The sequence below is a fragment of the Acyrthosiphon pisum genome, chromosome X (genome assembly GCF_005508785.2).
Source record: "Acyrthosiphon pisum isolate AL4f chromosome X, pea_aphid_22Mar2018_4r6ur, whole genome shotgun sequence".
NCBI classification, from domain to species: Eukaryota; Metazoa; Arthropoda; class Insecta; order Hemiptera; family Aphididae; genus Acyrthosiphon; species Acyrthosiphon pisum.
The window spans coordinates 76,720,131-76,737,666 of NC_042493.1; the positions used below are offsets into that span (position 1 = coordinate 76,720,131).

General features: G+C 28.4%; 2 protein-coding genes across 2 annotated transcripts; both read left to right on the forward strand.

Annotated features, from left to right (window-relative positions):
• The first annotated feature begins 5,695 nt into the window (after window positions 1–5,695).
• Window positions 5,696–7,817, forward strand: LOC115033325 (coiled-coil domain-containing protein lobo-like). The gene is made up of 2 exons (XM_029485670.1): window positions 5,696–5,947; window positions 7,596–7,817. The coding sequence occupies exons 1-2, from the start codon at window positions 5,745–5,747 to the stop codon at window positions 7,762–7,764; spliced, it is 372 nt and encodes a 123-aa protein (XP_029341530.1). The 5' UTR covers window positions 5,696–5,744; the 3' UTR covers window positions 7,765–7,817.
• Window positions 7,818–7,966: 149 nt separating this feature from the next.
• Window positions 7,967–15,506, forward strand: LOC100574489 (dynein regulatory complex subunit 7-like). The gene is made up of 12 exons (XM_029485252.1): window positions 7,967–7,972; window positions 8,582–8,707; window positions 9,015–9,206; window positions 9,278–9,433; window positions 9,531–9,764; window positions 9,832–10,000; window positions 10,066–10,338; window positions 10,401–10,530; window positions 11,641–11,728; window positions 14,551–14,982; window positions 15,038–15,163; window positions 15,243–15,506. Exons 1-12 carry the CDS (start codon window positions 7,967–7,969, stop codon window positions 15,468–15,470), a joined length of 2,160 nt encoding a protein of 719 aa, XP_029341112.1. The 3' UTR covers window positions 15,471–15,506.
• Window positions 15,507–17,536: the final 2,030 nt, after the last annotated feature.

A 17,536-nucleotide genomic window follows, 5' to 3' on the forward strand; every position in this document is an offset into this window, starting at 1 on the left:
CCCAAGCCCCCAAACTTAGCCATAGGCCCCCCCCCCCCAAAAAAAAACATAGGACATACAATTTTGAAATGCTATATTGCAATGGTCTGCTTGCCTTTAATATATTCAGCCCCCCCCCGAGTCAAAAGTTGAAATTGCGCCTATGACCATCATCTAATTCAATGGCTATAAAGGCACACAGAAAAACGAATTATTCCTAATTCATTTGAATAAAATTCATAATATTTTAAACATTGTCTAGGTAATCTGTTATTATAGGCCGGTGTTTTTAAACTATTTTATCCATGGAACCGTTTTTTTTTGTCCACTTTCATCGTGAAACATCCTACTTTTTTTAGCATTTTAGATTTTTTTATTTGGCTTTGAATAATAAGTTATTACAGCTCGACAATTAGAATCTCTACTTAGCTTCAATAGTCATTTTTAGCGTCATTTTATGTAAGGATTATTTGCAATAAAAGTTGTATTAATAATGTGAATACTGTATTTAATTCAAAAAATATTTTAAATAACAAACAAACAGGACTTCTTAATTTTAATTTTAATTTTAAACACAGTTTAAGAAACGCTGTATAGTATAAGCTATAGTGGCGGTCATAGGCGTGCTCAATAATTTCCTATGAGTTGTACACCATGCATATATTTTATATACGAGAACATATTATTATCTAAATGTTATAATAATTATTGTACATACCAATCATGTAGCGGAACAGGTAGATCACGGCCAAGTGTTCAAAGGATCGTGTTCCGGGTGGCAAGTTTTCGACCATGCCGAGACGGCCGTCGAATAGAATGAATGATAAACAAACGCCGTCACAGATCAGCAAGGCCAGAAATCCTAGTATGCACGAGAATAGGGCCCAGGGACCGCCGTCTGGTGGACATAACACAACGAACAGATAGGCATTATCATTGATTTTTGTCTGCGGTAACTGATCGGATTCAAAAGAAACAAACTCCACGAGGGGATCATCAGTGCTGGAAACGGGGGTCGGTTCATTAGCATTAAGACCCTCAGCCGGTAACGACGTCATGATAACAATATCCGTTGATGGTGTAATAAAAGGTTGCAGTGCCTTAAAACAAAATAAAACTGCTGTAAGATACTTGAGGTTAGAAACAAAAAACTCGGTAAATGAAATCATATTCATAACTTTCTTTAAAGCGCGACTATTGAGTTTTTTCTTTACTTTATGATATTCGATAGCCAGGGAATATGATGATAACTGTTTTTGTCACACCTACAACGAAAGTTTAGTTTTCGATGATGGTTGAAGCGTTGGAAAGCTATAGTTTTCCGTCCAGTAGGTGGTTAATTGGGAATCCCCATAGTGCTGGGTAGTAAAGTGGAAAACCCCAAAAGTGATGGCCGGTAAAGTGAAAATCCCCTAAAGTGCTGGGCGTATCCCCTGCCCAACCAGACACTGAAATCTATGGACCAAGGTCCTTACAAAATATAAACTATAGGACTAAAAACTATACTTTTGTTTTGGCCGGATGTGTTAATTGTTGCGCAACAGCGACCCTGCGGCAGCTAATAACGCGTCAACACGTAATCTGCATAATATGAAATATTATATTATCGAATTAGTTTATTATTTTTTTATTATATAGCTCACGAAACACGTCATACTAAAATTACCAAATAAACAAACAATAATGAAGGCGATAGTGTGTGTGTAGCCAGCCATAGCCAGCTATTCCTACCGCGGATTTCATATTAATTAGATATAGGACATATACAGTGGCGTCATTTCAGTTTTTATTAGACTATAGGGCAAAATTTCACGGCTTTTCAACTCAACATTTTTTTCACTCAGATTCTCATAGCATAGTGCCATGGTAGTTAAGGAGGGGGGGGGGATGTAATAAATGTGCCGACTTAAGGTTGATGTAAATACTAGACGGAGCACATGCCCCAGTTGCCCCACCCCAAATGATACCACTGGACATATATATATATAACCTCAAAGGTGGGCAAGTTAATGAAAATAATTAATTCAATTTAAGTTAAGTTAAGAGGACACAAGATCGATAAGTTAAAAGTTAATATAGAAACAAATATTAACTTAACTCAGCTTAAAAAAAGTTAATTTTTAGTTTAACTTTTTTAATTGGTATGTAAATCACATAAATAGTGAATGTGTCTTTCTAGTTTCTAATTTGTAAATTATAAAAAAAAAAATGTATTGAACTTTTATCATAATGTACACTGTATACCCTTTTACAATTACTTTAATATTATTTATTAATTTAAACTATACTCATCTCAAATTAATAATTTAACAAATATATTTTTTTATATCGTATAGCAATTGAATATCATAATACGTGAACATGAGTACATGACCTTCATATATATTTTAAGTTATATAACATTAAAACATAACCATTGTCAATTTGTAATTTAAAATTATTAATTTTATTAAAAACATTTATAATACAACTCGCCCTATATAATTTACAACTTAATAAAATTTATTAATATAGGTACACAAAATTATGTTATCAAGATAAAGAACAGAAATGTTTGTGTTTTTGCATTGGATTATTTTTATTTTATACTGATATGGTAATATTTACGTACAGACGAAAAACTTCAAAATATATTTAACTTGATGAATATTTTTAAAATCAACTGAGAAAAGCTAAGTTATTTCAACTGTAAATTAAACTAGTTACGTTCATAAGTTGATTAGAAAATAAACTAACTAGTTAATTTAAAAAGTTAAAAAAAAATTTACTTTTACTTTTAACTAGTTAATTCCCACCTTTGTATAACCTAACCTAACCTAGGTACAACATTTTTTATTGCAACGGCAACCGATTATTTTCTTCATACTTTTGAAAATTATTGGGAATTTTTTACCCCAAGATACCAACTAGTCATTACGACGAAATATAGTGTTGAAAATGACTTAAATCCCAGAATAGCAACCGGCAACGTGTTGTAAATTTTAAATTATAATACACACCGAAAATATATTAAACATTTAAACACGTCATATCGTCATAAACTCATAATATCATATTTTAATTAAAAGTTATATTATTTATGTTACTGTTATAAGTACTTGAAGCTTAATACCTTTGAAAATGCGTCCCAGTAACTCGTGGATGATGGATACGAGTATACGACAGTTACGTAGATACCTACACAATATGAATATTGAATTATAAATAATGCGATCGACGTATGAGACAATATACAATATTGCATAGTGGCATAGGACATAGAACTTATACTATTTATGGTCTATGTTGAGTCCATAGATATATAAGTTACTTTATATATCTGTGGACTGTGGTTGGGGCCGTTATATACCAGAAATTCGTTGGTCCATACCGGTATAAATTTCCCCTCAAAATAAATACCGGTATAAAATAAAGAAATTCGTTATCAATTCGGTTTAAAATATTTGTTATACCGGTATAATTTTTCTGACCCAGCTCGCGAGGTTGTACCGGTATAAACTAAAATATACCGGTGTAATTATTTTTGTGTATTGGTATAAATGAACGAATTTCTAGATAATATAATATATAGGTAGATGATAAATAATACAATATCATTATTTTATTAACCCTGGCCTTATAGGTTTCAGTATCAAAATCACTATAATTGTAGTCTGTATAAACTTATATGCATTAGCATTAGAGCAGTGTTTGGAAAGAACGTCGTTCATGATCGCACGTTCACGTTCATTTTTAGTGAACGATACGTGAACGTCACTCGTTTTATTAAAATAGAACGTGAACGTGAACGACGTTTATATTTTTAACGAACTTGATCGATTTTTAAGACGTTCAATTTATTTGCTCTTTAATAAATATATTAATTAATTTTATTATATATAAGTCTAAATAGTATTTTTATTTTTGGCTTGAGTTGTATATGTTTATAGGCTTTTATATCAATGGCTCGGTAAAAACAGAAAGCGGGCTTTCTACTTAAACCATTTGTTTGTGTTGAATAGTTTCCTCGTAAAACATATAACATATTATAATAACATACCATATTTTTAATGATTAAACAATTATTTTTTTACGCTATGACTAATTTAGTGCGGAAAAATGTTTTATTGTTTCCTGAAGAACTAAGTTTTTGGAGTTACTGGAGTTACTATCAGCTTTTGATGACAGCATAGAGTATAAACCATCTTGTTAATATGATACAGCAGATACGTTATGAATCAGTTCACCAGAACTGAGAATAGAGATCACGCTGTCATAATGAATATCTATATAAAAAGAATAATACCAATAATGTTATAACTACAATTTATTATATCTAGTTATATAGTTCATGTTATTATATTTTCATTGTGCCGCTGATACATCTACGAAATAACGAAATATTTTGACTACCTAATATAAGATATTTAATCGATGATTATACCTACAACTATGGTTTATGACTAAATTATTATTTATATTACTATAGCTGTCCCGCCCAGCGCTGCCCGTGCCAAAATTAGTTTAAAAAAAATATATATTTACTAAGAAAATGTATTTTCCTTATTTTTACAACGCTGTGAGTGCTTTGTGCCGTCATATATCTGTTCTTTTTTGTATGTAAAAAGTGTTAAGTCGAAAACAGTGTTTGAGTCTAGCTAGTCAGACACCTCAAGTCAAAATCGATTTACGTGAATCTTACTCACTTAGGTAGACAACCTAAGTACGTCAAATCGTGGACAATATGCAAGCAGTATATTATTGGGTAGGAAATCCAGAAATATTATAATATTAACAAAATAGTATTATAATCAGTGGTGAATTGGGGACACAACCATGATCTACGGTAAGTACAACGTAGCCATCTAGCTATATAGGTACCTACGCCTTAACAATGCTTATTAAATACTCGCAATTTTACAATATTATTATGAATAACCTGTAATTGGTAATCTATAAGAAAGATCACCAATGATAAAATCTGTATTCATTACCCAATAATCACCAACTTAACTACTCTTATTCGAATATCTTGATGATTTTCTTGCATGAAGCGTGTCAAATAATACGTATGCCACAGAACAAACAACAAAATATACTATTTACATCACCTGCTAATTAATTGATATTTAATTTTATATCATAATTAAAGTTTAAACCAAAGGAAAAATGGTATATTATAATTATATTTATTATTATTATTATTGTTATTTTTTTTACAAGGTTTATTAGCCCATAATAGTTTACAATCGTTAAAAGTTTATTCAATAATTATGAACTTTTTTTTTAGGGCAACTACCTTTTTTACGCACCAAAAACAAATTTCCGATAGTGAAACGCTGATTCCGTACATAACCCTATTAAACGTGTTGCAGCAATGCAATCCAGAATACAGCGGCAACAAGCCAAGGACCGTATGCTAATGATGATATACCACCACAATCCTTCTCATTTTTGTTTTTGGCGCGGTAGTCAATCGCCTGAAATTAGACGATAACCCGTATTTAGCTGCTTTGGTGGGTTCAGTCGACGGAACTTTCGTGTGTGTAATATTCCCTTGCATTCGATGTTCCGGTCCTTATAAATACGACCAAGAGTATATTTTTTAATGTATTATTGTATTGTTTATTCAGTCATAAATTTAAGCTACTAATGAAAATAAAATATAACTGGTAACTAACGTTGTTGATCAAACATTATTAATTATTATTCAATATAATATTTTTTATTACATAAATATTTTGCACCGTTTTCTTGTGTTATCAATTACTTTGGTTTCATTTTAAATGTATTCCGATTCATTAGATTGGCTATGGGAAGATATTAATTCACCTAATCTGGTTGAAGAAATTGAAGTCGATTATTTGGGTACAATTAACGACAGTCATTCAGACACCAGCTCCCAATCTAGTTACAATGTTGATTGTTCGTTGTTAATCGGAAATGAGAAAACAGAAGAAAAATTAGATGAACATTTCGACAATATTAAGTTAGTTCAAAATCTGACGATTTAGTTTTGAATTTTTGATGACTTCCATTGCATCAAAGTTAAATCAAAGTTTCAACAGATTCGTGTCTACAATCTTCGATTAAACTCGGCAAAACTAAGGATCTATACATCCTATATTATACGGGATTGTCCTGTATACGAATCAAGCATCCCCGCGTCCCTGCAAAAGGTTCCAAACAAGATTTTTGTCCCGTATTTTGCATCATCCATCCCGTTTGTCCCTTCTTCCTTAAGTTCTAAAATTTTAATGGATTGAATGAAGGAATGTTGAGAAAACCGTGTCACCTTCTTATTTATTTAAAATACTGTTACATATTTAAAGTATTCAGTATTTTGGTATTAAAATTATTTTATATTTTTGTCATTTTTTTTTTTTTTTTTTTTATTGAGCTTAAGCCCGGCAACTTAGGCCATTAGCTATTTTTGTTTTGTTTATAGGTTTTTTGTTGGTAGGGGGAGGAACACGTGTTGTTTGTTTTTTACAGAAACATATTTAAAGTATTCAGTATTTCGGTATTAAAATTATTTTATATTTTTATGTGATTTTATTATTTTATTATTATTCTATTACTGTCAACAGTAAAGTTACCTATAATGGCTAAAAATTTGTTTTATTTTATTTGTTTAAAGTATTGAACATCGTTTTTTATTTAATTATACTGTATAAATCAGAGAAAAAAATGTTACATCGAGGTCAAAAATTAATTTTACCAAGAACTTATATAAAAAATGTCACATATTATATTTAATTTTTTATCTATGTTTACATAATATCTCCATTTAATTTCAGAATTTCTTAGATACAAAAAACTATATACATTTTTCAACGTGATTGAATCTTAAAACTTAAAGATTTAAAATGTTAGAAGGAATCATGTCCTTACTCAGTGGAGTAACCAGGAATTCTGTATTAGGGAGGGGGTGCTATGTATACAAATACAATATATCTTTTATTTAAAATTCTAAGATCAACACACTATAGCCCCCTTAGCCCCCCCTGGATACGCCACTGTCCTTACTCCCTTCCCGCATTCTATCCTCCAATGTAAATTGTGTGTAATTTAAAATGTCTCATATTTAAAATCAAATAAATCTGGGATTCCTAGTAACAACTAAATTGCACCAATGTTTAACTAATATAGGTAGATAAATCGTTTGAATGCAATGTAAACGAATGTTATCAAATTAATAATGAAAAAAATAAATAAAACAAAAATGTTTTATTTATCAGATTAAAAGTAGTATTATTGGTATACGTGTACGATATATCTATATAATATTATATTCACATTTTATTTTCATGTTTTTGAAAAAAAAATGGAATAGTTATAGTGTTTTCTTTTCTACTTACAATTTCTTCACTCATTATAGTAGAGTAAAAACGGATGAAAGGTGGGTTTATCCTTGTGCGTTAAGCATATTATCGTAGTACACATTTTGAGTAAGTACTATTTGTGGGTTTGAAGGCATGCTGTTGGATTAATTGCAAATTTGTGAATATAAAAAGGTTATTTTTGATTAAATGTACATATGTGTTTGTCTAGAATACCATAACATTATTTTCTTGAATAATAAATAAAAATAATACAACAATCATTTTTATTATTATTTAAACAATGTTTTATAGCGATGATGTACCAGAAAACTTACCAGAATCGTATACAAAAACTTCAAACATTGAAAAGCTGATACTTTTTTGCGCAGAAAATTTTATTGAGCAATTCAAAGTAAAATATCCAGACAGAAGACAGTTGGTTTTAATACCACAAAATGAATGCGGTGTACAGGTAACATAACGTTTCCATAAGATTTATGAAATTTGCAGTTTAGTTTCTGGTAGCATCTCGGATCTAATTTGTTTACTATGGGGGCCATAAGGTGACAATTTGCAGTTCTTATTAATTATAGAAAAACAAAAACTAAAATAGAGAAAAAGGAGCATTTTCAACAAAATCGACTTGGTTGAATGACTTGGTTTGAATGTTTATTCAAAGTGTAATGACCGTAAAAATTTTTTCTCCGAGTATTTATATAAGCATTTTCTGGACAAAATATAAAATTCAAAATATTTTAACTCTTTTTGTGTTATTAATAGACATTTTTTTTCGATTAATATTTGATACATTGATACAATCTTTGTTTGTGAGTGAGGCATCTTTTAAATGAAAATAAGATTGCGCAATGCGCATATTATTACTTTGTTCTTAATATAGTTCACAAATATCGTAATTTTAAAGAGGGATTAAAGTGCAAATGTTTACAAAATTGGACTGAATCATAAAGAGGTTTGAAACTGTATTAGGTATAATATTCTTTTTTTTTAACTGATACGTATTTAGATTTAAAAGTTTCTCGTAACACCACAAACATTTTTTGTGAGTGATTGAAGTTGAACTATTGATATTAAATATTAAAAATATGTAAAATGAAACATATCTTATTTTATTTTATGCTAATACAAATCATGTGAAATGTATTTATCACTATCCCAAATAAATGTATTGTATTGTATAAAAAATATGTATCTATTTAAATAGAATTTCAGTCATACTTATGACTTAATTACAGTTAGTAATACTAATAGTATTATACTATATTATATAATGTTTTTAGAAATGTGTTTGTACTACCATCAAACCCTCTCGATTAGTCTACACTGATTTAATCGAATTAACCAGTTACAGTCAGTTTGTTGCTAAACACATAACATATTTCAAGTTAGAAGATCCTTTGGCTTTGGTATAGTATATAGTATAGTAAAATTTAAATTATCATTTTGTTGTCAAATACGTACCTATACGCTATCTATTAATTTTCAGCGCGTCTTAATTGTTTCACGTAAAATCTTTACTAAAAACTAAAATGTTGATTAGAGTTATTAAACTATGGTTTTCTGATTTTCGTTAATCCCTTACGGCTTATGCCTATTATGTATAATAGACTATAGGTAGTAATAGTATTTTGAAGTTGTGGCTATTACACGTATTGCGTGTTAGGTCACAAAAGTATAAACTTCAAAATGATTAAACCTATCGCACATTTTCAGCCCAACAAAATTGTGTCTCCTGCAACAACATTAAAAACGCAAACTGCTAATTGTTTTGAACTGGCGATACTATTAGTATCATTTTTAATTGGTTGTGGGTACAATGCTTTTGTTGTATATGGATATGCCACAAAATTTGTGTGCAATAATGATCTAAGGAAAATCAAGATAGATCTTCCAAAAGAATCATTCGTATGTATCACAATATCCATTCGAAGTTAACTTATAGGTACTTGCATTGAATATTGATATTAATGATTAAGGATGAACAAGAATCAGAGTCTGAGAATATAGAAGATATTGTAGATGTAGATAATCCTTATGCAGTAGAGCCTATGCTTGATTTACGTAATGAATATGTTGACTTTTTATTGGATGAAGAAAAAAATAAAACTGCAGTCAATGATGAAGTACAAGAGGTACAATAATAATTGTACAAAAATTAATGTTATTCTTAAAAAATGTATATCTAATCTATTTTCTTTTATTTACCTACCTAATACCCACAAATTTTAGATTGAATTTTATGATTGGACTGATCCGCTATTTGGTAAACGAGTACATGCTTGGGTCATGGTTATACCGTTGGAAACTGAAAACGATAAAAATGTATCCGAAATTCCATATTTCATTGAACCTAGTACAGGTGAGCGGAAAGAAATCTCTGATGAAAATTATACTGGAATAGAAGTGGTCTGGAATAATACTAATTATTGGGTTAATTTGCAATCCTTGGAAGGAGGTTGTATGGTGTGTATTACTGATTTATATATGTTATGTATTCTGCTAACTTAAATTTATTTTGTATTTTATAAAGCAATATAATTTTACTTTAACAAATACAACATATTGGGAACATTTTTTACCAGATAAACCTCAAAGTGTACGGAAGGGGACGTTAGGATTAAAACATAATGAAAATGAAACGATTAAAAATCTTGTGATGCCCAATTCATGGGTTACCGTTATACAAGTTCCTATAAATAGTAAGTGTTTTGTTTAAAAAAAAAACACAAATATTGTCTTACGTTATAACATAAATTATACATAGAATATCTTATGCTATATCCAAACGGTAAAAAAATCGTGCAATATATGAATGCGATCAAAGAGTTTTATGCTGACTATATCATGCCTAATGGACTGGTTAAAAGAACAACATTTTATACCAAACCAGGATATTTGAATAAAATATTTGTTCGAGAAATCTATAAAAATAGAATAGACAAATTGATGTGCACTGACACAAACTATGCAGATGAAGGAACTTTAGGAACTGAAACTATAGAATATTTTAGACCTGGCCGGGATGATTATTTAAAAAGTATAATTTTAAGAATTTGTATTTAAAAAAAATGTTTTCAAAATTATTTATTATTATTACAGAACATAAGTTCTATGGCGATTGTGACAATATAGAAACGAGACGTTTGGTTACATTTTATGAATTGAGGCTAGATTCAATGGCTGACATAAAAGTTAATGAAAATAGTTTCATTATAACGTATAATGATAGGTTCGTATGTTCTATACTTACCTATAAGTATTAATTATTTTGTGTTTATATCAAGGATCGATGTTTTATACATGTTGCTCTATAATATGGTATGTAGATATGCATTTATGCTGTTAGTTAAACATTTCGATTACCACTGTCTGTTATAAAAATGTGAATAATTACCTAACTGTTTAATTTTAATAATTAACATTTAACCAATAAAGACTTTATAAGTATGTGAGTATTAATTATATACCTATAGGTACCTAATAATAAAAAATAAAAATAATATAAAAATAATATAATATATAGGTAGAAGTTGAAGCATATTTTTGATTACACACATTTAGTGTAAAACATTGGATTATAAAAATCTAATTCCTATGTTAGCACATATTTTATGTTTGGATCAAATATATTTAAATTGATTTGTGAGAAAAAAAAATTAACCACCAAAATGATCTATGGGAAGAATCAGGTGCTATCGTAACACACCTAAATAAAACTACGTGGAGACCTTTTTAATGTAAACTTGTAGCCCTTTTATATAGTGAATAAAATGATAGTGTGATTTGATGGAAATTGGAAGTGTGTGTAAATCATAAATAAAGTAAATAATAATAAAATAATTTTTAACAATAAGTATGACGCTTTAGAAAATGTAAACACGACAGTTGTACTACCATAGGTATTTCATAAGTATTAAATCTAGCATAATATTATATTATTAAAATATGTAGGTAGTAGGTACAACGATTATGACAATCGTTTATCAGCCAAATAAAAACTGAAACTATGATTCTTGATTGTCACTACAATTTAGTTTATATCTATTAAAAATGACAGCCAATTGATCTACTTTATGTATTGAGTATAGTAGATACTTAGATTTTTTTTAGAAGGAAGAAATTTAAGTAGTGTTAGAAGTTAGAACCCTATGTATGCATAGTGCATACACCACTGAATAACACCCACACAACAAATGTAAAATATATCATGTTCTAAGCAATACGTATTATCATTTTTAAGAACAAACTTTTTTCTATTATAGTTTTTAACATAGTTATACATCTATATTATCTATGTAAGATTAATGTTATTTAATACTAACCTATTATATAATTTCAGATCGGATTTATTATTCTGGCACCTGTGTATATTTCATAGAACGAAAAACCATGGAACTCAGAATATAAACAATAAAAGGAAACCTAAGGTATTTTATTATTATTGATAAAGTCTGTTTTATATAAAAAAAAGTAATAACAGGCAATACATTTTTATTTCTTAAAACATAGAAATATAGTATTATAGTTTATGTTCTTCTAACCAACTTTTGATATCTTCTGCCTACTGATTTTATATGCATAGGCACCTTATCAATTATAATAGAATATAATTCATTATAGCTCAAGAGACATAATGATTAGTGAAGGGCTACAAATGTCTAAACCTTGAATACCTGATTAAGAAAAAATATTTATAATATTAAATTTAAAATAAATTGAATTCCTGAATTTGTTACGTATTTGTTATAGGTAATCAATTTAGTTCGATTTGAATTGCGTTTGAACTGTATTAAAACATTTTAAATAAATTAAGTTAATATATCATAATAATTATTGTTGTGTAAAAAACAGGGCCTTGAAACCGAATTAACCGGAACCCCTAACATCCCTAAAAACCCTTAAAAAATCTTACTCAAGTCTGTAAATATTAACTAATTACTACCTACGATTAAATAAGTACCTAATAACTAAAAAAAATGTGTCACAATAAGATATGTAGGTATATGTCTAGAATTTGAACCAATCCATTTCGTTACATCATACAAAAAATCATGCTGTAGGTATCCCACAGTTGAAAGATAAATTAAGTTTTAAAGAAATTATAAAAACGGCAAAACGATGTTGAATTATTTTGAAGGTTGGATACCCTTAATTGTTTCTGTGATATGATTTTAATTCTCTTAAATTTATAAAAATTCATGGCCTATATTTTACTGCTTAATAATATTAAATCAATTTAAATTTAATTTCTTGGTTCTCTTCGTCACTGTATCTTTATATTATTGTAAATAAAATGTGTAGGTTGGTTTAAAACAAATATTTCGCATTCGTATATATAACATAAATCATTTTACTATTTTAGATTCTGAGCAGAGCGATTGATTTTACAATGATGTGTGTTTTTTTTTTTTTTAATTTTTTTTGTGTCTGTCATCACCTTTTAGGACAGTATAACAATGCTTAGATTCTCTTCAACAGTATCTTTTCTGATAGAAAAGTGAATCTAGTTGGTAGTTTGGGGGGTCAGAGGTAAAAAATTCCCAACAGTTTTCAAAATTGCCTTGAAAAACAGTAATTTTACGCAAAATCAGTTTTCGAGAAAATCGATTTTGGTTTTTGGTGCAACTCTTGAACTAATGACCATAGGTACATGAAATTTTGACTATATATTTATATTAATATTAATATTAATATTTTTATATTTTTTGTATTTTCTATACACCATAAGTTTTTCCAAATATTTTGACTTATTTTGAGCCATTTACATTAGTTTCCATTTTTTTTTTTAGGTTTTTTTTAAAGAAATTTTCCAAATTTATTTGTTAGTTAAAAAAGCTTGAAAATTTAATAGAAGGCTCCTAGTATATTGTTTCAAAGGCAGATGAAAAAAATTAAAAATCCAAAGTCACAATTTTTTTATAAGCATTTAAAGTTCAAATATTGAAAAAATACGTAAAAATGACGAAAGTTTGCAAATTATTTTGAGTTAGAAATTCATAAAAAATTTTCTTTTTAAATCTAAGAATTGAAAATGTAATACAAGATTCCTCATAAGTTTGTATACCTTTATCAAAAAAAAAAAAAGGTCTACATTAAAGTCAAATTAAATTTTTATGAGCATTTGAAATTCATATTTTTACAACATTTGATATTAACTGAATTTCTCATGTAACGATTTTCTTATTTTATTGCAATCAAAAAACGAATAACTATAGATACTTGAAAATTTCACTGAATATTAGCATTTTCTATACCTACATCATATTGAAAATATTTTGACACTTTTTAAGCTGTTTACCGACATTGTCAGTTTTCAATTTTTTTAGTTTTGTATTCTATAAATATCAATAAAATGTTATGTGTTGGATAAAAAGCTTCACTTGTTGGGTTAAAATGAGTGAAAATTTAATGCGAGTCTCCTGATATATCGTTACAGTAGCAGTTGAAAAATATTAAAAATACATACTCACAACTTTTTTTTATAAGCATTTAAAGTTCGAATTTCGACAAAATTTATCAAATTTAAAATTTAATAATTATTTTGTAGTAAAAAATTTATAAAATGTTCAATTTTTATAGCTAAGGATTGAAAATTTAAAACAAGGTTCCACTTAAATAGGTTATATATAAATTACTTTATTCCCAATAATACCATAAAATATACTTAGTAATATCATAGGCTGACTGACTGTTTTAGTTCAGCATCGTTTTTCGTATACAAGGATATTATATCATTGAATTCAAATTTAACACCATCCATTACAGTGACCCACTTGTAACCTACGTCCTACTGTACAGCAGAGCAACACTCACTTGCCCACCTTTTTTTCAGCCTTCAAAAGTTGGGTTTTTTCAAGACTACTGAATACCCGTAATTAACCAATATTAACCCGAATAATAAAAATTATTAAAAATTATAGGTTTGTTTACATTTTTTATTCCGGTGTTTGAACATCCGAATACATCCAGCACCTGAAACCCGAATAAATTAATCGGGTGCTAAGCCCTGGTAAAAATTTCATAAACATATTTTGTAACTGGTACCTAGTGTTGATTTAGCATTGAAAATCTGAAGTATAACTCTATATAAGATTGGTTTAAATTAAAGTTCAATTAAGTTATAAATAATACTTTACCTATTTAATATGTATTTTGTAGCATAGGTTAGGTTAGGTTTTAGCCTAGTACTTACCTAAAGTATATTTTGACTTTCTAGTATTCTTTAGTATGTTGTTGACATGTGTTGCAGTGTGTAGTTGAAAAATATTTAAGAAATGAATCAAAACATAAAGATCTAGATATTGCTACAATAACTTATGATATTGAAAGTAATAACATTTATGTTCAATATCAATATGGCGAAGGTCAGATCACACAATCAAGTAGATTCTTTGAAAAGCCCACTTATAGTTCAATAGGAAATGAAAAGTTCAACCCAAAATCAGTCATTGAAGATATTGTTTACCCATATATGGGATATTTGAGACCCCATGAAGCGTATATCATGTTACAAGAAATGATTGAAAGTGAAAAAAAAGCACTTATTAACGTTTTAAAATTAGAGAACAATGTTATACAAATGCTGGAAACTCGTAGTCGAGAACGAGCAGAGTTTAAGTTGAAAGTAAATTCATTGGATTGGGACCGGAATCATTGGATTAGAAAATTACTTCAAGATAAAGTAGTTTTAAGTTTATAATTGTATGTGTAAAATATACAAACATTTTTATTTTTAGAAAGATAAAAAACATAAGTTAACAACAAAAGAGTCAAATGCCTTATATATACGAGACAAAACCATACAATACTTCAGACAAAATACCAAAAATCAGTTTATACGATTTAAAAACTTGTTTGAAACGGTATCAATTAAAACCAACTTTTCAAATATTACTTTAGGTATATAATTATTAATTACTATTACTTTTACTTTTCTTGTAGAAAAAATTGGAGTTACAGAATTTGACAAAGTCTCCACAAACCAATGATGCTGAACTCAGAGATAGAAATTTAATAAGATGTTCGTCACTAAAAACCGAATTAAATATATTGACGTTGAAATTAAAAAGATTCAAAGAATCACGTATTAAAAGATACAACAATTTAGCAACATGCATAAATAGTAATCCTGATTATAAAAAGTTACCCCCTTTAAAATTATTTGTTTGAGCGTACCATAACGTTTATATTATGTAATGAAATAAATGTGAGGAAAAAATAAATCAATCAAGTTATTATTTTATTATATTTAAAAGTTAGTAAAATATTTGTGAGGTTATAATGAAATATAATAATATAATACGATAAATATAAAAAAAATGAGTGGTGTCATGGGACGCCCGGTAGAAACGAAGTTTCTTTTCCAACAAATATTATAGATTACAAATACATTTTAGTGGAACCATTAAAAAAAAAGTAAATATCGATAAGTAAATGTATTTAAGTATTTAATGAATTTACGTAAAAGTGAAAAATGAATAAAAATGAAAATTATTTTTATTACTATTTAATTACTATTATATTAATCATGTTCAATAATCGAAATTACAGGCCTGTGATAACTGAAATATGATATGTAATGTTTGTGATGTAATTTTTTCCAAATATCTTGAAATGACTGCATCAATAGTTGTAGTGTCATCTCTCATTGTAGATTCTGTTAGATTGTTTATCAGATGTAAATTGAATGTGTCCATAAAGAAAGTTTTAAATGTCTCCGATTTCTTATCATTAAAATTGTTGTTAAAGTCACCACCAAATTGTTATAATTTATAAATTATAATAATTATAAAAGCATAATATGCAGACCTAATTAGGCTGTTTCAAATGCTCACGTTATACCTTTTTCTTTTACCTAGTCTATACCAAACGCGAAAAAAATGTCATTACGGCAAAGGTAATGCACTATGCAGGGATATAATATTATATACCTATGCAACAATCGAGATTGAAATTGCTTTCCCACACGAGCCACACATCATATTTTTTTGTCACGACCTCTGCGTTCATCGATCAAGGCAAAGGCACTAATTACTGGCTGGTAATATACTAAGCAGGGATCTATATGCAACAACCAGATTATTCTACGAAAACAATTTCATGAAATAAAAATGTTTACGAGTCATGCAAGGAGGTTATGATATGTATATAAGATCTAACCAAAAGTTTATGTTTGGTAAGGACCGTGGTAAAGATTTAGTTGTCTGGTTGTACAGGGAATACGCGCGATATGCGCGCCCAGCACTTTTGGGAATTTCTACTTAACCGCCCGGCACTATAGGAATTCACACTTAACTGCCCGCTAAACGAAAAAAGGTTGCTTTTTAACGCTTCAACCGCGGTCGAAAACCAAATTTTCTATTCAGGTGTCACAAATAGTACCTATACAGTTTGTCCCAGAAGTTCCGTATCACCCTTAGTATCTCCGTGGAAAATCAATATATTTAAATACAGTTCTTTTTACAGTACCTACCTAATAAGAAGTATGGAAATTTTGATTAAATAGCATGATATAAGATTTTTTTTTTCAAAAATTATTAAATTTTTTTTAGGGAAGTAAGTTTTTTTAAATTTCTACGATAGCCATTTTGTTGATTTTTTAAAACAGTTCAAAAAAAATATTAAAATTTAATGAAAATCGCCCAAGTTAGATCTTATTATTATTTTGAATTTCTAATAATACCTAATAGTTTTATTTCCTATATGCATACGGCATTACTAAAATACGATTCGTATGCTTTAATCAGAAATTGGAACGCTGATATTTTATAAATTCAAAATAATAATTTATAATTAGCTCTAACTGTTTTAAAAAATACGATTAACAAAATGGCTATCTTGGAAATTTAAATAACTTATTTGCCTAAAAAAAAAATTGAATAATTTTTGAAAAATAAAAACCGTATATTATGCTATTCAGTCAGAATTTCTATGTTTACTCCTGTAAAAAAAACTGCATTTAAATATATTGATTTTCCACGGATATACTAAGGGTGATACGGGACTTCTGGGACATACTATTTTTTCTCACGCCTCTGCCTTCATCGATCACGGCAAAGTTAATGCAGGGATCTATGCAACAACTAGACTATAATTATAGGACAACAATATTTCACGAAAGAAACGATTTGGTTTTATTTATTTTAAGCGTCACGCATCATAATATGATTATAAGATGTAACCAAAAGTTTATATTTTATATGGACCGTGGTATATATTTCAGTATAATGCTGCGT

What these genes read in the sequence shown, in the direction of transcription:
- LOC115033325 (XM_029485670.1), top strand. Translation starts at nt 5,745, where the DNA reads ATGTATTCCGATTCATTAGATTGGCTATGGGAAGATATTAATTCACCT. An exon ending in GAACATTTCGACAATATTAA is followed by an intron (nt 5,948 to 7,595) that starts GTTAGTTCAAAA and finishes AATGTTTTATAG; the next exon opens with CGATGATGTACCAGAAAACT.
- LOC100574489 (XM_029485252.1), top strand. An exon ending in ATCTTCCAAAAGAATCATTC is followed by an intron (nt 9,207 to 9,277) that starts GTATGTATCACA and finishes TTAATGATTAAG; the next exon opens with GATGAACAAGAATCAGAGTC. An exon ending in ACAATAAAAGGAAACCTAAG is followed by an intron (nt 11,729 to 14,550) that starts GTATTTTATTAT and finishes CATGTGTTGCAG; the next exon opens with TGTGTAGTTGAAAAATATTT.